Source organism: Cuculus canorus, chromosome 2, assembly GCF_017976375.1.
Source record: "Cuculus canorus isolate bCucCan1 chromosome 2, bCucCan1.pri, whole genome shotgun sequence".
Classification (NCBI taxonomy): domain Eukaryota; kingdom Metazoa; phylum Chordata; class Aves; order Cuculiformes; family Cuculidae; genus Cuculus; species Cuculus canorus.
The window spans coordinates 76,853,762-76,874,426 of NC_071402.1; the positions used below are offsets into that span (position 1 = coordinate 76,853,762).

At 38.1% G+C, this 20,665-nt stretch overlaps 1 protein-coding gene across 7 annotated transcripts in view; it reads right to left on the minus strand.

The window, feature by feature from the left end:
• The window catches only part of CTNND2 (catenin delta 2), a 662,788-nt gene that overhangs the window by 127,285 nt on the left and 514,838 nt on the right, over positions 1–20,665 (minus strand). For all 7 annotated transcript variants that reach the window (XM_054059035.1, XM_054059034.1, XM_054059037.1 and 4 more), the window contains one exon: positions 10,442–10,625. In XM_054059035.1, the coding sequence (XP_053915010.1) occupies positions 10,442–10,625 (184 nt within the window). The remainder of the gene's footprint in view (positions 1–10,441; positions 10,626–20,665) is intronic.

The window sequence follows — 20,665 nt, forward strand, 5'->3', positions numbered from 1 at the left end:
GTTGGCAGAAGACAGGAAAATCCTCTTGGCCTGCTTTGTTGTTGCCTTTTTGAGACACTGTCCACAAGGCTGTGTATCAATGAGCTGTTGCTGGAAATCAGCATCACCTTGCACTGAGACCTAGCTTTGAATCCTCCCACTCCATGTGTGTGTTAGTTTTTAACACGTCCAGAGAAATATTAAAATTAGATAAAATTGATGAAGCTGAATCATCATATGCTTTTTACTTCAGTCTTTATATAAAGTCTGAATTTACCCCCAAATTAGCTGCCCACTTTGCCAATCTTCTCAGAAAGGGGGAAAACCATTTGATTGCAAGTAATGATCTCTTTTTTCTCAAAATGTTCTATTAGGTTGTCTTCTCTACTCTAGAGAAAAACCTCACAAAGTGCTAAAACTCCTCTGTGGATGTGTAGTCACAAGAAGACAAGCTCAGCGCTCACTAGGCAAAGTTTCACAAAAGACGTCATCCAGAAATGATCTGCTGCTTTTTAGTCTTCAGCTCAGACATCGTGAGCGGACTGTAAACTGTGCTGGCTTGGCAGTCTGCAGCTTATTTCATCACCAACCAACAAAAGCTGTATCTTTATTTATTTACTTACTTCACCAGGAGGCTTCCTGGGAAAATATTTCCAAACCAGATAAAAGTAATAAGCTTGTAAGTGTGGCTAGTGGGGACTGCAGGCCTTAGTGCTTCACTGCTAAGGATATTACCAGAGAGCATTCCTCGTAAGCTCTCAGTAGCTCACCAACTTGCAGAAATGTGGAATGGCACCAAAGCCTTCTCACAGCAAAAGACTTGAGCACTGGCTCAACTTGAGCTGCTGGCATTAATTACTCTTGTGCTAGAAGCAAGACAGTTCACATGCCCAAAACATTCTGAAAGGGGGTGATAAACTGTTTACCCTGTGATGTTGGCTGCCTTATCCAGAAGGATGAAGCAAGCTCAGTGTACTTCAAACAGAAACATCTACTGAAAATCCTCAGACTGAGCAAAAAAGACCAAATGATCTTCTTGCTCCTAGGGGAAGCTTCTTCAGATTTGAAGTAATCTATCATAAAATAATGAGGGAAAGCTGCACTAGTACACCCTGCCTTTTCTTCACAACGCAGGACTGTTTGTTTTCACATGTTCCTTTTTCTTATAACCTAGTAAAGCAAACAGCTCTAAGAGGAGACAAGCTAGTTAATATAGAAATCAAGCAATTAGCACCAAAGAACCTCAACTTTACAAAATATTATTTTGTTGTCTGTGGTGGAATTGAGTGTGTGTACAAACTCTGGGTGATTGTGTTCCTTATTTTCCTTGAGTAAATAAAACATCATCCTCTCTCACCAGTCACTGTGACCAGAGTGGTGCTACAGAACTGTCACAACCAGTTTTTTTCTCATGCTGAGACAAATAATACTTCCTTCGGAGGCAAACTACACCAGTTTTGCAAAGTACCCATTTGAAAAAGACCATCCAAAACTTTGGATAGTCTGCAAAGCAACAATAGAGGTAGTCTTTGATTCCCATTGAAGCCTGTTGCCCTTGTGGTTCTTTCCAATGAGCCCAGACAGTTGAGACAGGACTGGCTCCATCTCTTGAGCCTCCCATGAAGTGACTGCGTGGGCAAGCTAACATGTTTTACAATACATATGGTACCACAGAGGCCTGAGGACTCTTCCTAAGAAGAAAATAGGTGTGCCTCTGTGATAGTCATCTCTGCAGCTGGCCAGTGAAAACAAGGTCCCCTGTAGTGAGCTCGGCTTGGCGTCGGACCAAACCAAGTCATCAGGCCACCAGGATTCAGATCATACTTTATTATAGTGTCTGCCAAGTTAACACTCACTATTGCATAAACAAAACTGTTCTGAAATGAAAAGAACCCCACAGAATCTAAGCCCTTTCATAAAACAAACAATTTCATTTTCTTCAGAGCATTCACATCCACACAGTTTAAAACCTCTGACAGAAGGACATATAAATTAACACTAACAAAACCACATAAACATGAGCGGACATCTAATTTTCACATTAGGCACTAGTTAACAGCAGCCATTCAACCTGAAAGGAATTAAAACCACTAAAAGCTGGGAAAAGAGTCAGTCATTCAAAACACTCAAGATGTTAAACACATATCTAATACAAGGTGAGGGTACACCACAAGCCATTCAGCATAAGAGGCAGCAGTTGATAGTTTTGTCACTGTTGTGTCACTGTTGCTGAGCCTAAGAATATCATAAGGTGAAAGCAAAGGTACTAAGGCACATGCATTCTTTTGATATGCATATAATTTCCAGCAACAGTAGATTAGTAAATTACAGGAAGAACACACTCCTGCCACAGCAACATGTAAATATTTATAACTGCATGACACTCAGTTAAACTGTTGTTTTTTTCCCCTAAAAAAATCCACGTACATTCTTGTTAAAGAGAACAAAAGATCTTAGCTGAAGAACAGGAATTAATTTTTCATTTGGTCCTAAATTATCAAGACTCTGACATATAGGTCAAATATTTCTAATTTGTATCCTAACATGAAGTCCCATTGAAATATGAATGAGTATTTTGAAGATGGAGGCCCACAGATTACTTTTTGTCTATCTAAGGGCAAAATCAGCAAGCTAGGAGTCCCTCCTGCATTTGAAGGCTGATTTAGGCAGAGTAACCCAGCATCTCTTATCAAGAAAAATATTGGAGGAAGGAAGTATGTAAAAGAAGTAAAGCTTGTTAAATGTTTTTAAGTATAGAAGACCAAAAAGTACCTGGAACACTGTACTATTTTTCAGACCAAGGGAGAATACAAAAGGCATTCTGTAACATCAGGTTAAACCTAAAATTTCTGGTTGAGATTTTGATCGACATGAGCCCAGAATGAAATTCCAGAGCTACGTGGAATTCATAGCCTCAATTTTATAGTTTAAAGTAAAGCTCTTACCCGAAATGCTGAAAAAGCATTAAACTTCAGTGCTGTTTGAATACCACTGCTATAATTAATACAATATGACCTTGTATAAACCTTATAAATTTGTTCATGAATATGTAAAGTGGGAGTAAAAGCACTGTGCAGAAAAAGTGGGGTGCTTAAGTATCTGACACAGCTACATATTTAATTTTGCTGTTACTCTTCCCTTGAGTATCTTATGAATAAAACTACTACAGCAGCAATCCAAAGACACTGATATATTCATACTAAAATCTCCTTTCCCCCTGAATCTTATAATTCAATTTTTATTTCAGCTACATTTCTGAATGATCACAGTATTCAGTAAGGAACAAACTCTCCCATATAGTCCAGAAATTCACCTCTGAAACTTTATGCTTAACCAGGATGCGGTCATTGTAGCCTCAGATTGGTTTGTAAATTTTTTCAAGACTGGATGTTTCAGCTTCTTGAAAAGGTGAAATCTGTCTTCCACAGTAGACTGATTCATCATTATTATAACCCCATGATTGTTCCTGTTTTGATTTGTGGTTGGAAGACCAGGAATATGGCTGTGCACTTTTACACATGACCTAGTGAACATTTTAAGCCTTTCTGAAAATACCTTTTGTATAGTTCCTGACCATGAAAGCAGCCTGTCTGAAAGCTTTCAATTAGGGTGCCTTAAATTAGACACTTAAACTCATTACCAACAATACCAAAATACAAATGATTTTCAGAGCTGCTGAATCAGTGGTAGTCTAGAAATACTGAAAGACCCTAAAAACGAGGCTCTTACTCAGACACTTATTCACTGATTAAAATGTCTGCCACTAGGTAAACGCACTTAGAGTTAACTGCCTTCTATCCTTTTTTAAAGGACAAGAACAGCAATTCAGCTCATTTTCCCTCCTGTGAACTACTTTCCTCCTCTGGGAGGCATTATCAAGCTTATTAAAGACAGTTTTAAAAGATCCATTGTGTACAAGTAATACAGAACTCCTGAATGAACTTATTTAAAAGTAAGCAATACGACATCCAGCTTTGATCTGGCAAGACAAAATGTAGAAGTCGTGATCAAGATACCTTCATTTATATTAAATTGGAAAATATCTGGTGGTCATTATACAGTAGATGTCAGGAATCCTTCTTGGTTTCTTCAAGGCTTTTCACTGTACTTACTTCCAACTCCAGGCACTAGGGAAATTCCCAGACTGAGAAGAGTTGTTACAAGAGTGTGTGTTTGTTTAACAATGGACATACCAGTCTAACCCAGGAGTTTAGGAACTCTCTAACTCGGTTCAACATCCTAGTTGTAGTCCAATAAGGTTTAACATACGCTGTGCAAATCTGTAGACTATATAAAATACAAGATGTGTTTCACCACAATACAGTCACAGAATGTAGCTAGATAATTTGCATCAAATCTGCTAATCTGATGGCTCTTGGGATGTTAATTACACTGGCTTTGTAATTTTATTAGCTCAAAATCTATTAAAAAGACAAGAACAGTAGTGATTACCTCTTTCTCTAAGATAAGACTGGCTTTGAAGAGGCTAAGGGGAGGAAAAAATGTGGGTTTGGATTTGGACAGCTTCTTCTCTACAAGGGGGATAAACCTGCCTCAGTATCCCTCTAGCTACTTGTCTCTCTCCCACGCCTCTAGCTTGCTGGATCTGTTGGTAGTATGAGTCCCTCCCTTGAGCAGGCTGCTAGTGGAAATACACAACCAACATGACTTTTGTCCTATCTGGATTCTGACAGGCTTCTTAATGGAGTGTGGGTTTTCTTGGTATTTGATGCACAAGATTACAAGGCCAGCCTGACAAGAGTGAGTCCAGCTTCTCTATATTCATTACAGCAGGCACAACGATGGACAAAATGCAACTCTTCCGCTGATATGAGGAGAACCATAAAATCAACAGCAAGGGTCCTGGGCCTACTGTACAAAGCTAGCTCCATTTATACCCAACTGAAGATATCCAGAGCTTGCACCAGTCAAGTAAAGACAGAAACATATTTTAGTTTCAATAATCAGCACTTACATACATACCTATGCACATGCACATGTGTATGTGTATCAGTTTGGTTTCTTAAGAAACATGTTTCATATATTAAAAAAAGAGCATTTCTTCATATGTATGTATATTTCTTAAGAAACTAAACAGATGATGGATATGCAGTCTGTGCTATTTATTTCATGCTGCTCCCACATTTTCTTTTGTCAGTATGCAGCAGAATGTTACATTCAAAACAGAGAAGTTCCTAAGAGTAAGGATCAATAGACTCTGTGTGCTTAGAAGAGAACTGGAGCAGAAATAAGACAGCAAGGTAAATGCATTAATGTGCATATCTATGAAACAGGTAAATCATGCACAAAATAGTTAAAACCATATGATATTCAGGCTTCAATTTTAATAAAAATTGTCTTAAGATAAACTTGGTCCTTCAAAAAGTTGATATATCCACAAAATACTGCTGGGTCAGTTACATTCAACTCATATTTTAAAAGCACATTTCCCCTCTGCTTTTCATAGAATCATAGAATCATTAGGTTGGAAAGACCTTTGGGATCATCAACTCCAACTGTTCCTGTCTACCACTAAATCATGTCTCTAAGAGCCTCATCCACCAGGTTTTTAAGCACCCCCAGGGATGGGGACTCAACCAATTCCCTTGGCAGCCTCTGCCAGTGCCTGATGACCCTTCCTGTGAAAACTTTTTTCCTGATATCCAGTCTGAACCTCCTCCGTTCCCCCTCGTCCTATCACCTGCCACTTGGGAGAAGAGACCAATACCCACCTCTCTGCAACCTCCTTTTAGGTAGTTGTAGAGAGCAATAAGGTCTCCCCTCAGTCTCCTTTTCTCCAGGCTAAACAACCCCAGCTCCCTCTGTTGCTCCTCACAAGACTTGTTCTCCAGCCCCTTCACCAGCTTCATCGCTCTTCTCTGGACATGTCCAGGACCTCAATGTCTTTCTCGTAGTGAGGGGCCCAAAAGTGAACACAGTATTTGCCATGCAGCCTCACCAGTGCTGAGTACAGGGGCAGAATCACTTCCCTGGTCCTACTGGCCACACCATTTCTGATACAAGCCAAGATGCTGTTGGCTTTCTTGGCCACCTGGGCACACTGTCAGCTCATGTTTAGTTAGCTGTCGATCAACACCCCGGGGTCCTTCTCTGTCAGGCAGCTTTCCAGCCACTCTTCCCCAAGCCTGTAGCGCTCCAGGAGGTTGCTACATAATTTTTTTTCAGTTCAATAATAATTCATAGTATTTTGTGAAAAGTTTGACAAGGATGAAAGGATCAATCATGAAAATCTGAAAACTATGGGGCTTTATAAACAAAAAATTCTTGAGTTACTCTTCCCTACAATTCCTATTCAACTAATGGGGTGGGAAGATACATATTTTACTTTAGCATTTTATGATTTTTATTTTAAAACCAGATTAGAATCTTAAAGCAGTAAACTCATAAAATTCCTTAAAGTACTTGGATGACACTCTATAAACTGAAATTCATCTTAAATTCATAGAACAAAACAAGGTTCCAGATTTATCAGGACATAAACCCTGGAAAAGATTTTGTCTGAAATTTCTTTGGACAGTCTTTGGATGGAGATCTAGTTTGGTAATACGTAAGCTGGGCACTTCAGGTTAAGACAAGATTGTACAACATGTCTCCTCTTGATTTCTAAATTTCAGATTAGGGATTCTAAACCCCCTATAAAATAATGTGATTCAAAATTCAGTTATCACTTGACTTGCCCTAATAAGTCTAAATGAATCAGAAACTACAAACCAAAGATACAGTATTTCCTTAACACAAATAAAGCAGTGACAGTTGAAATCCAAAAAGAAAAAAGTCAAACTTTGACAGAGCTTAATGAGGCATGGTACAAGCACCTCAGCAGGGAGGCAAGTAAATTGGATGATTAGTCTAACACATCACACTGAGGTCTGGCAATTTATGAAAGATGAAAATTAAGAATAAATTTATAAGCCATAGGTATACCGCAGTATTTAGAGCTTTGAATTATCTAAAGCATTTCAAAGTATTCAAGTTATGTGAAATTAATTATTACAATATTGTACTAAAGCTTTTTTATTCTTTTCCCAAATCACAAAAGTAAGCAAAGCGCAATTTGTAAATAACCTCTTACAGGAAAGAACGGAAAAAAGGTGTGATTTTACTCCTGTTTTCCATATGATTTCATATGGATTTCAGCTGGATAACTCTGTGACTAGAGTTGCAGTACCGGTTCTGCATAGTTTAATTTTAAATGTATTAAGAACTTGCTTAAGAACGATAATGAATGAGCAGAAAAGAGTATTAAAAATTGTAGTTAATAAGTGACTTTTAAATTGAAAAAGCTTAAGAAACTCATAAAGAAACTGAGTAAAGGGATGATCAGCAGAAAGTATAACTCATATACTGAAGTAAAAAAACCCCACAAAAAAAAAGAACTGAAGATTCCTACAGAATGGGCATTGCAAACTATGCATTAACACTGTATATAGGATGGATTGTATGACAGCAACTATCAGATACTATTTAAAACTTTTGTCAGTGAATGCATAAAAAAGCCAGAAGACTGGGGGAAAAAAAAAGTCTCCGATCTGTTAGCATTAAATCTTCTGTAATATAACCAGATGTCTTTAAAAACTGTCAACATAGAGATTTAGAAACATTTGTCAAGTATTCTGAAGACCACTACTTTTCCTATGACACTGAGCACTGTCACTGACAATCCTGATACAATTCATATTGACTGGTGTCCCTTCAAAACAACTTCAAACCAACTCAAAGAAAAGGAGTAAAAGAAAATAGTGGAGGACAATCAAACCAGAATCTTAGAAGAAATTCTTCCATGAAAGATGACAACAGACTTTTCATTTCCAGCACAGCAATGTCTCAGCCAGCAATGCTATTACATCTTCTTGCTTTTCATTTCCTCCCCATCCAGTGAGATGTTGAAATGGAAATACGAGGCTTGTAACGAATCACAAGTAAAGAGTGTGAGAGCTGTTCAGTTCATTGAAGGTGGTTGGTTATTTGAGGATTGCTAGCTAAGAGACTACCTGCATAGAGTATGCCTGCTTCAATAATCTCCACTAAAACACAGAGCTTTCTCTCTTTTGTTACTGACATTCACTGGTTCCTCTACTCTGCTGCCCCATTATCTTAGCTGAATAAAACACAAGACTCCAGTCACCATTTCAGAGCCCAAATTACACTCTTCTCCATTGCAAAAATTCAAACTTAATGTTTTGTTCAGAGAGAGAGAGATTTTCAACAGCAACTGGGGAAAGGTGAGCAAGAAAGTTCCTGCTGCTGTGAAGCAGAAGTTCAGCCTTCTACAATGTTCTGTCTATGCCAAAGAGCATCCAAACAGACTGAAGTGGGATGGAATTACAGAAAGAAGATGGATGAAAGCTAAATAAATATCTGAAGCAGTTAGAGAGGTGAGAAAGATGCATCTGGGAAATAAGGAGCGTTTGACATCAGAAAGATATTAAAAAGCCATAATGTGTTGAAGGGCTTGGATTTAGAAGGAAGACGAATCTGCTCAGGAAAGCCATTCCAATTATTACAGCTATCTGGGAAGGATTCAAGAGGTATAATATGCAGTCTTTTGCAGGCAGATATGAGCTTATTTTGCAGGAGCTGACCAGAAGCCATTCTGCTATGACAGTGTACCATCAAGCACTTGGTAGTAAGCCTTGCTGCAAAGCAGTGTGTATTTAATCAGGGAACGTACCATTCTCATGTGGCCACAAGTCTTCAGGCTGACCCAGAGTGCAGGCTACAGTAAGCTCAAATCAGTTTGCAAATGGGCGTGCACATACACTCACGAAAGAAACAAAAACAAAGAAGAAAGATTTCAAGACCAATGTGCAACGAATCCATCAACTATGAGGCAGGATGAATGGAGGTTTGCAGGATCAAGGATGAACATCAGTCCCTGAGAAGCAGTTGGGAAAAATTAACAGGAAGATAGAGCTTACGGTGTGGGGAGACCAACACTGGACATGTTCATTCAGAGAAGGGGCACTGCGAAGCCCCAAATTTATAATGGATACATCTTTTAGAGGCCGCTTTTTAACTGAGACGTGTTAAACACTGACTGCAAGCATGAGAAATATAACATGGTATACCTCTCTATGGGATGACATGTCACAGTAGCCTAGTGACTTCTCTTCAAATTTGACTGTAATGCAATAAATTTATACTACCAAATTATTTTCAAAATCTACACAACTCAGGTACTAATACCTTGCTTCAGTCACATACCCAACATAGCTGGTATTCACACATACATACCTGCATTTACGTCTAATACAGGTATATCTGCAAAATGGAAGTTATCACCTTCTACATTTAATTTTCCTCTGATCGTACGTAAACAATCAATCATAATTATTACTTTTTCCTTTAAACTTTTCAGATATTATCTCTGAAAGGGAGACATTTCATTTGATGAAACAGCACAAAGACAAGAATGTGCTTGCTATAAATATGTAAAAAAATACAGCTATTTTACTTTGCTTCCTAATCGATTTTTTCACTTAACTTTTTGATGGATATCTGCCTTGGATTGTATTACTGACACAAAGTATTCAACTGTGATGTATATAAAAATATTAACTAACTGATTTTCATATCTCTGAGATCAGTTTCAGAAGCTCCAATATCCAAAGAGAGAAAAAAAAAACCAAACAACAAACCATTTAAAAGAACTTGCCTGATATGTTAAGATATTTTAACAAAATTACACAGACCAGAATTCAGAAAATGCTATGACTCAATCCTTTTGGAAGGCTTTGTCAGAACTCAAACAATTCTTACTCATCTGATTTTCATTCTCATATCTACAGGCATTTTTAGGAACAGACAGACCATGTTGCACATATCTATATAAGTGCACCTTGGTGTTGCATATACAAGTTTGGCATACAAATATAAATACAAACACATACCATACTTGTTAAAGACCTATTTAAGTATTCTAGTTGAACAATGTTAAATTGCTTGGTGTCTTATTGAAATACATTTCTCCTCTTCACAGATCAGAAAAATATCTACTTTATATATTTACCATAACTCCAGCAATGGTATCTGGAACCCGTAAGATATGTTACTTTTTGTGAGCACCTTCATTATTTTTCCTGCTGATTAAATTGGATGTAACAGTGAGAACATATTGACTTCACTTAAGCAACTGGGGAAATGGGATGAATATACAAGGAAAAAGAAATCTGCAATATAGAAGCTTGAATGAGAAGATCGGTCAAAGCTGTTAAGAAAAGAAAAAAGGAAAACCCCTAGTAGCGCTTTTAGAGATTGTTTCTTGAATGGCCTGAAGCTGGTTTTCTAATTAATTTCCAACTTTATGTTTACAGCACTGAAAGTCATTGTCTTTGCTGACAGGCAAACCAATTATTTACTTTACAGATGCCTAAGAATGAGAAATAACAATGCAAGGCAAAGCAAGATGATTAAGGCAAAGCAAATAGTTTTCAGTACTCACCTTAGGCACCCAGTGGCATTGCGCAGCACCTGTGATGAATGGAGTTGTATTTTATGATCATCCTGGAGCGGAGAGTTTTCCCATCCAGAGTGAGGGATGATCACGGCATTGGTCAACACTGCGAGGGCATCCTGGATGATTGGCATTTTCAGTGCATCACAGGAGGATAGATTCCAGAGAACACCTGAAAAAAAGCAAATTACTAATAATTAACATGCAAAACTGACTGAAGAGATATAGCCTTTTTTTTTTTTTTAAAAAAAAACCAAACCAAACAAAAGACATTTCACAGCATTGGTGCACTTAATGAAGCTGTTTCTGTCAAGAAAAAATAAAGGCGTTTGGTTGTAAGCGGGGCTGAATGATACCTGCAGACTTTTGCAGTGAGAATGCAGCTCTGCATACACAATAAGTAGACATGGCCACATAGGAAATTTCAACCTAGAAGCTGAGCAACTGGTTATGATCTATACCTATTTAGGCTGTGAACCACATGTGGAATGAAGGAGTATTACATAATTTTTTTCAGGCTTGGCTTGCAGATTTCTTCCTTCTAAACAAAATTAATAAAAAACAATAGGAGACAATAGGTTCTGATTTACACTGAGATTATTACTGTTGATAGATAATGCACGAAGAGATAAACCCCAACTCCTTCTGTGATCTTCACTCTTAACTGTCTAGGCTAGCTGACGCTACAAACAAGAAGACTTCCTTCACAATCCATACTATTTTGGCACAGAAACAACAAGCTTAATGGTGCAAATCACAAGGAAATTTACTAGAATATAAAAGTCTCCTTTATTTAAAATGCATAATGTGCAAAGAAGAGGAAGAACAATCAAGAGTCAAAGCTTTCTGAGCAGAGCCACAAGGATCAGGGCCACTACAGATGTGCCATGCAGAGAGAAAGAAATTGCTGAGGAGAAAAGAGAGCCTGGCTTTCATTCCCTCTTACATATTTGTGTAAGAGAGCACAAAAAGCACATTTGTTTTTTGTGCTGTGACAACAGCCTGCTGGTGCTGGGCAGCTAGTAGTGCTGGGGGAAGCCAGAGAGCAAGTCCCTGCTCTAAAGAAGCAGTGGTCTTTATTTCAGCCCAGCATCTTCCCAGCAGCATCTGTAAGAGTCAGCCTGCCTCTTCCCATCCCTCTCCTTGCTGACACACGTCTTCATCTCTGGATTCCAATCCTAATCCTTTTTACTTTCTTTCTGGTAGTTACAGTAGCCTTGCCCCATACCTAATCTTGAGCACCAAAACTGAGTTTCGCCTTTATGGCTATCAAATTTTGAACTAACACGGAGACCAACTACCATCATTGTAGACACAGGGTTATACATGCGAACATTACACTATAAAAAACCCAAAGTGAGTGGTGGTGGGAGGAAACTGCTAAAAACCTTACGAACATAGACTCAGACATTTATAAACATAAGCAGCAAGAATAACACTTGCTCAAGGCTTTCTTTAGCATTTTGTGTTTTGGAGAAGAGATCTAATTAACAGGAATCAACCTACATTTTTGGGTTTCCCTTTAAAATTAATTACCTCTGTGGGGGAAACTGTTTCAGTTATAAAATTCCACGTTTTAATTATTTTATAAGGAACTGTATGGAAAGACAATTATGCATTTTGATGTAAAAATTTTGCTCAATGTACCAACAAAAAAACCCCAAACTTTAAAATTATATGTATGTGGCAAACAGGCAGAAACCAACAGACTTCAGCTACATATTTAAAAAAAGGCAGAAGTGAGAATATTGTTCAACTTTTTTCCATTTAAGAATTTCTTTTTTAAAGGGAAATGAGTCATTGTCTGAATTCTGTTCTGAATGTCTTTATGAAAGGTAATGATGTATTTGAAGGAATAAAGACCTTCATAAAGATATTTAGACTCACTTCTCTAAGACCTGTTCTTGGTAAACTTTACTGGCACATTTACTATTTCTGAAATATCTACTATTTTCCTGGTTTTAGTCAGTAAAAAAATCAATGTGGTTGCCTTTTTTTTCTTTTTACATTTATCTACACAGGGGTAAACGATGTGCATGATATGGAAGAAGAGAATCAGGATGCAAATCTATCCTCCTGGGTCTGATGTGCTTCTTATGCAAGACAATGCACTGCTTTGTGAAGAAATCTTATTTTAAGAAATTAGGCAAAAAAGTGTTTTGATGACAACAAAGCAGTACTTTGGGCTTCCAGAACTAGTCATATTCTGGAAAAATAGGAAATAAATACAAAAAAAAAAAGCAAAAATAAATGCATATTAACTTTTGTTCAATAAACTGTTATAGTAACTGGCAAGCTCCAAATCTAAATAGAAATCTACATACACATACAAGAGCCAAAATGTAATGTCTGGTTTCAATAACTAGAAATTCAGCCTTCACAGTAAGAGGATGAAGAGATCATCAGACTAAATTAGCCATTCTACCCTCTCCTAAAATGACTGTCAGTCAAGGCAGAATCAAGCAAAACGGCACTGCCCAGTATTTAGTCTTTAAAGTTTTTGAACCTCACACAGAGTTTTAAGGAGTATGATAATCTCCTTACACCCTAGAAAAATGTGTTTTAACTAATTTTAAGTATTTTAATACTACCACCCACATTAATGAAAAAAATACCAATTTCATTCGGACAAGTATAATTTATTCTCACAAGCAGTGGAGTTTGCTACTTGCTGAGGTTGGCATTTCAAGTGCCTCCTTGTACTCTTCCTTAATTAAGGATGTGCAATTATGAAAGGGCACTGGCAATTCACTTGTCATTACTTTTGCTAAAGATGACCTGGAGCTAGATTTATGTGGGGCCTAGGAAGATGATCCATTGCCTTGACTTTACAAGGGGAAGCATGATAAAAAAAAAAAAAATCTTTTACCTGAGGCGCCTTCCATTATGGAGCTCCCTCTACTCCTTATGACTATGAACATATTTTTCAAGCAGGTAGGCATTACATGCCCTTTAAGACTAGAGCAGGGAGATAGTCACTGTGATCATTTGCCACTTTACTATGAAAGCCCTGACTGAACTTAAGTTTCCAAGTCTGCAACAGCTTCAGAGACGCCACTACTAACTGCTAAATCATTTGTGCATCATCATCTGTTCCCAGAAAAGGAAGGGACCGGACTTGGCATACAAGTGAGTCATCACCAATAATAGGACCCATCTGGATGTATGTGGACTGGAACAGAGCTGTTAATCCAACAACTCTATAGCCCAACTCAACAGTTTACAACCTGTAGACTGACTCTTGGGAGGGATGGGGAAATAAGGAACTAATCAGATCAGTGCTGAACATCTCTTACTTAATCATTTTCATTTAGAGTATCTTTTATCCTCCTTGCTTATAAGGTTGTGATGCATTCAGAGCAGGCATTTTGTCTCTATTTGCAGATCACTCTAGTTTGTGTTGGATGCTACAGAGAAAAATAGCTACACCAGATTGATCGTGTCTATTCTCAGGTTGAAGGTTTTCACCCTTACATATAACAAACTGAAGCACATGCCCTCTCGTTTTATTTTTAAAGCTAAGGAGAAACAGGCACTGAAAGCATTTACACAATTCTAGTTGGAAGATGGATTTTGAGTCTGAGTACCAATTATTAGTATTGCAGACATCAGATGAAGGACTCCTAAAGGAGTCTACAGGAATGCTTGCTATGGAGATCTTGCCGTAACAAGCTACATCTTCTGGGATAGCTTATCAGAGAACATGCATCTAGAATGTTCAACAGGCCATTTTGCATGCATCACCTTCTTTAAGAATGTCTTCCACAGATAACAACAATCAAATTTAGAAACCGGTTATAAATATTGAGAAAATTTATAATCATCATTTTCAAAGATATAGCTGTACAGATATAGTTTATAAGGAAAACAACACATAGATCTTCATGATAGAATGAGGCGAGATAGATTTAAATAGGAAGGGGGAAGATTCAGATTAGACACAATGAAGAAATCCTTCATGAGGGTGGTGATGATGCACTGGCACAGGTTGCCCAGAGAAGTTGTGGCTGCCCCACCCCTGAAAGTGTTCAAGGCCAGGCTGAATGGGGACTCGGGCACCCTGATCTAGTGGAAGGTGTCCCTGCCTGTGGCAGGGGGGTTGGAACTGGATGATCTTTAAGGTCCCTTTAAACCCAAACCATTCTATGATTCTATGATTTTATGATCTTAGGAATCAGAACAACTTTGATTTACCTTTCTCTTTTCTAAGTCCAGAAGACTGAAGATAAGACCAACCCTTTGAAAAGCACAGTCTGGGCTGATGAGGTACTACTGTTGCTTAGCAGACAGAGCTTATCTACTGTGCTTTCAGTTTAGTAACAGCATTCCTTTTTACATAAATTTATTTAAGTTATTGCAATAGATACTGCATCACTCACCCTAAAGAAATAAAGCAAAATATTTTAAAAATTTGTAGTCAATCAATTTAATGGAGCAGTGTGACACAAAAAAACCCATCACCTCTGAATCAGGCCAGAGCTCAAACTCATCCTGACTAAACTTGTCAATGCATTTTTCAGCCAGTTTCACTTTGAACTGGTACTCACGTATGTATATATATAATTATATCTGTCTATCTCTTTCTCTCTCTCTCTCTCTCTCTCTCTCTGATGAACCACATGCTATCCTACAGGGAATTTCCCTCATGAACATGACAATTAAGACTGAAAACTGAGTGCAGAAACCCTACACAGAAGCCAAGCACACAGGATCTTTTGCTGGAGTCCTTCGGAAAACTATATTCTATCCTAAGCTCTCAAGTGCTACAAATGTCATTTGTAGCTGCTACTGCAGCTTTGACACTTTGAGCCCCCATGTAATTGCAGTGCTGCTCTGCAAAGCATTTGTCCATTCCGCGACAACAGGGTGTGAGGTCCCAATGAATTACGGCAGTTCTGCTCTAAAGATGCTCAACACCAACTACAATATTTCTTAATATAAAACCCTATAAGACTTCACAGCCAGCTCAGTAATTGGTATCGGTAACAGACTTTCTGTAGGAAACAAAAAGTGGATGATTTGAACTCTGGCACCTGAACAATTCATAGCTCATAAGACAGTTCCTTAAACGCACACGTGAAAAATAAGTTTAATCGGCCTAACAGAGGAGGAAGTTTCACCTATTTTCTTAAAATACTTTTTTATCTCTCTACTGAATGAATACCTATGTGCACCTTCCTGTAATTCACTTATTTACATGCAAAGAGGTGGTTTATACCTGTGTATAAGATGGCCAATGAAATGTGCAAATCGAGAAAGACTGGATTTCGGTGAAAGTCATAAGCAGGCAGGAATTTAAGGAACAGTAAGCAAAGCTGCAGCCAGACAACTCTTTCTCCCTTTGCAGCCACTCCATATGATATAAGTCATATAAGCATTTTCTCTAAAAAGCTAACTCTTTCTCAATTATTGCTCTAACTGAGCAATACGTCTAGGATTTTATTGAAGCAAAAAGGGGAGACCAATTTTAACATTGTTTGCAAACAATTCGTGTCTAAATGTTATTGCATTAACTAAAAAAAGTCTGTATTTTTCTAACAGGACTGAATTTTACCCTAACTTTGCTTCTCACTCTCTGTTCAAAATAACATATAGCTGTGGAAGGGAAGAAGTGTCAGACAAGAATGTTAGACAGTCATTAGCTTTAATGATAGGCAGTAGAGGAATTACTTGAAGAGCTGAATAAAGTTACCAAGGAATGACCAGTGGTTTCTGCTTAACTTGTTTTCCCAACTGATGAAATTAAACGGTCCCATAACATACAAAAGCCAAACCAAAACCAATTAACACTAAGTGAGAGAAACACAGGAAAAAATAAATCAACTGCTTTCAAACAAAAGTTGATCCTAACACGACTAATGGCAATACCATTCCCAATGAAACATCTCATTAGAAATCAAAGAAAGGTCCATATATGAATGGAAAGATTTTTAATTTTTTTGCAATACTTACATGTTTTAAGTGTTATGACTTAAAACTGACCACCAAGTTGCAGCGCTGTGTACCCAACTCCTTTCCCATGAGAACCAATTAGGAAGTTAGTCCTACCTATAAAGTCACATCTACATGCAAAATGAAAGGCTCAGCATATGCTTGCTACAAGGCAAAAAAAAAAAAAAAAAAGAAAAAAAAGGAAAAAAAAAAGAAATACTTATTTACCAGCCAAATCTTTAAACTGCTATATCAGATAAAGACAGCACTGAAAATAGAATTTTGGAGAAAGGGGCAGGGGAGGAGCAGCAAGTTGGCCTCTGAATCTATACATAAAAGATACAACTAGTGGTCATAGGGAAAAAAATGTAATTTCATCAGAAAAATAAAACATTTCGCATATCTTCAAACTTTCCTTTCGTAAAAAAAAAAAAAAAAGCTAAATACTCAGACGTGTCAAAACCCAAAAATACTTTCCAAAGAAATTTTAAATTGTCTGTGTTGCAAAAGGTAAACATTTCAAACTACAGAGAAGTTTCAAACTGGTTCTAATATTCCATCATCCAGGCAGGAGGAATAAAATTATATGCAGAGCTGAATTTTTCTAAAGGATTACTACTTCCTGAGAAAGTTCAATGCAGCTGTTATGTCAGGCCATATGCTTCAACAGATGTCCTCTATTTACCACTCCAGATTGCCTTGTTTGATATTTCCTTTTAAACTTAGATTTGACCAAAGTAAAAAAAAACAAACCAAAAAAAAAAAACCCCAAAATCATTTCTGTAGTCTATGAACAAGCAAATTACTTGAATGAATTTTCCAAAGAAAATGCCTCTCACTGATTGTATAAGGAAGAAATAGTTATTTCCCATTTAGACTTGGAATTTGACATGATTCATACATGGGAGTGATCCCACTGTCAGACAGATAAGGCAAGCAAAAAAGGACCACCTTGTGCTAGGAGTGATAAATTAAGGACAAGTGAATGGGAATTCGCCTGGGAAGTAGGGAGAAGGAGGCAGGCTGCAATGGGAAAATAGACAAAACCATCCACAAGCAGACCTCTAAGGGAGAGCAGAGAGGGACTCCTCTGCCAGGGGTATGGTGATGCTCCCAGCTGAGATCTCTGAATCTCAGGGACTTCTCCTGGCTCTCCCCCATTCACCTCCAGGGAAACGTGCTGCCAGTCTGCTGAAGGTTTTGTGTTGCTGTTTTATCAGTATGTTTCCTTTTACCTTAACAACCCTTTGAATATGACACCTTACAAAACAAATCAGTGCTCCAGCCTGCTGCTAAGAAAGCAGGGCGGAAGATTTTTGAAAGCATCAGTTTTAAAATCTCTCCTTATTTAACCGGGAGCAGCAGGGGGTGAAGTAGTTAATCTGATAATTCATAAGAAAAGGTGAGAATGACTCTTCATGAATACAACAAATCCTATCAGTGGGGTTTCCCATTTTCAGAGCCAGAATAGTAACAGCATATTGAGAAAGGGGGCAAAGTTTGTTTCATAATTAGACAGTAAATTGTAATAGATTATAAATGTATAAAATGATCCAGTTGAACTGTCACTATTGTCTGCATAACTGTTATTTAATAAGACAGCACCATTTCTGAAGCAAAATGACACAATTTATTAGATTACTTTTAGATTTGCTGTTACATACAAGCCATAAATAGGATGTGCTTTGAATGGCTCTGGAATTTCTTCAATATGTTGTAGCCTGTGAGCTGGAAATCAGTTTCCCAACAACTTACAGGTGTAAGCTGTACAGCATTTTACTCTCCTGGTTTGTAAGGAAAATGGCTATGAAGATTTGGTGTCTCAGTAAGTGACTTCAAAATGGGTTCACAGGGGAACTTTATAAAATGTCAATTAATTCCTGCTCTGTATTCATTTGGAAATTACTTCCATATTTCTAGAAATCATGATAATGTTTTTTGTAGGTGAGGCTAAAATCTATAATTTAAACCTTGCGAGACTGTAGAATTGTACTGTAAAGTACAATGGAGTTCCCCCTTACACAGCTTTGTCTTGTTATGGCACATCCACTGCCTGTGAAAGGTCAGCTCATTAGTCTGGAGAAGTACGAACAGGTATTTAAAGTATTTTTTTTTAAATTATGATGATGCAATATCAATTTCTGAAGAGTTTCTGTAAAATCTTAAAGTAACTGATTACTGGGAAAAGCAGAGTAGCCCTGTAACCCACTAATGACACCGATGCGATTGCTAGTAAGAGGACAGAGGGTTTGTACTACCTTGGTGAGACCTCTGAAGCTGAGTTGCTTGAAGTCGTGTTGGGATCTTCAGTTTGATTAACTCTAGCAACTGGTTGTTCAGACCAGGTAGCTTCACTTGTTTTGCTTTTGCTTAGCTCTGCATAACGGTGTGGCATAAACTTAATTTTATCAAAGCAGCAGTTTTTCTGTGTTCAATAAATCCTTGGTTTCTCTTTTTCTCCATAACAAGATTTTAAGCGTAACAGCAAGGAACTATAAACTATTCTATGCAAAGTCTGAGCTGCGAGATGAAATGCATGTTTTTACTGCAATCTGAGACTCGCAGAAGATTTCATAGAGTTTGGCAATTTATAGGATATTCTCACTGGCTCAAAAAACACAGGGCAGAGGTTGAAGAACACCTTGATTAAAAGCATCTCAAGGAATGGGAGGGAGTGAAATGATTATGTAACCTTTGGGAAATGGAAAGGCTTTTGTACTTGAAGAAATTCTGACGAAACTGTAGTACATAATTCCTCATTCAGCTACTGGCTTCAATCCAAAGTAAACAGCTCGGAATATTCAGCACAAAAATAATTTTATTAATGCTGAAAACAACTGTTATTTAAAACACCTAATTAGAAGTAAATTGGTACAAAAGATTTAATCAACTTTTAAAATTGATTGTGGTAGGATATTGTGCTTGCAATTAAATCCATTTAAAGAAAGAGTAGAAAAGATTTATTAGAGCTAGTACCCTCTGAATCTCCCTTTTTAATGAAAAGCATTTAAAATATACAAGCAAAGTTTAGCGCTAAGCAAGTAGATTTGAGCATTGTGAATCTTATCCTAAATCTATAATTCAAAAAATAGTTTAAACTTAAAGTCTGTAAGTCACCTGTCTCCATGCTTGGAAAGTTCCTCAAAGCACATGTTTTAAGTTATTAAAGAGAACTCCAAAAGTTACGACAGGGTAGAAATTTTAAAGTTATTAAAGAGAATGGATAAATTACCCTTTTTTAAGTTAGTATGGGGAATGGAGAAACACATAATACAGTGGGTGAACTATTGGCTGATGGGTTGGGCTCAAGGGATCATAGTGAATGGGGTTACATCAGGCTGGTGACCAGTCACTAGCGGGGTTCCACGGGGATCCATCTTAGGACCAGTACTCTTCAATATCTTCATAAATGACCTGAATGCAAGACTTGAAGACTTACTAACCAAGTTCACTGATGACATGAAACTGGGGGAGCTGTTGACACTCTTGAGGGCAAAGAGGCCCTGCAAAGGGATCTGGACAAATTGGAAACTTGGGCAATTGCCAACCACATGAAGTTTAACAAAAGCAAGTGTCAGATTTTGCACCTGGGACACAGAAACCCTGGACATACATACAGACTGGGAAGTGAGAGGCTGGGGAGCAACCCTGCAGGAAGAGATCTGGGGTTTCTTGTTGACAGCGTGCTGAACGTGAGCCAACAGCATGCCCTGGCAGACAAGAGGGCCAGCCATGGCCAGTCGAGGGAGGTGATTGTCCCGCTCTACTTTGCACTGATGCAGCCCCACTTTGAGTACTGTGTGCAATTTTGGCTGCTGCACTATGAAAAGGATATCAAGCTACTGCAGAGTGTCCAGAGGAGGGCCACAAAGTTGGTGAAGGGTCTAGAGGAGTGACTGAAGTCACTTGGTCTGTTCAACCTGGAGGAGACTGAGGGGTGAATCTGATCGCCCTTTATCGCTTCCTCATGACGGAAGGAGGAAGAGCAGGTGCTGCTTTCTTCTCTCTGGTGACCAATAATAGGAGCTGAGGGAATGGCAGGAGGGGAAGGTTTAGGTTGGATATTAGGAACAGGTTCTTCACTCAGAGGGTGGTGAAGCCCTGGAACAGGCTCCCTATGGAAGTCGTCATGGCACCAAGCCTAACAGTATTCAAGAAGCATTTGGACAATGCACTCAGACACACGGTGCATTTTGCTTCACTGCAAAATTTGAATACAATTAAGAAATGGGAAATATAATATGATCAACACTGGAACAGCACCGAATATAAACCTGCAAA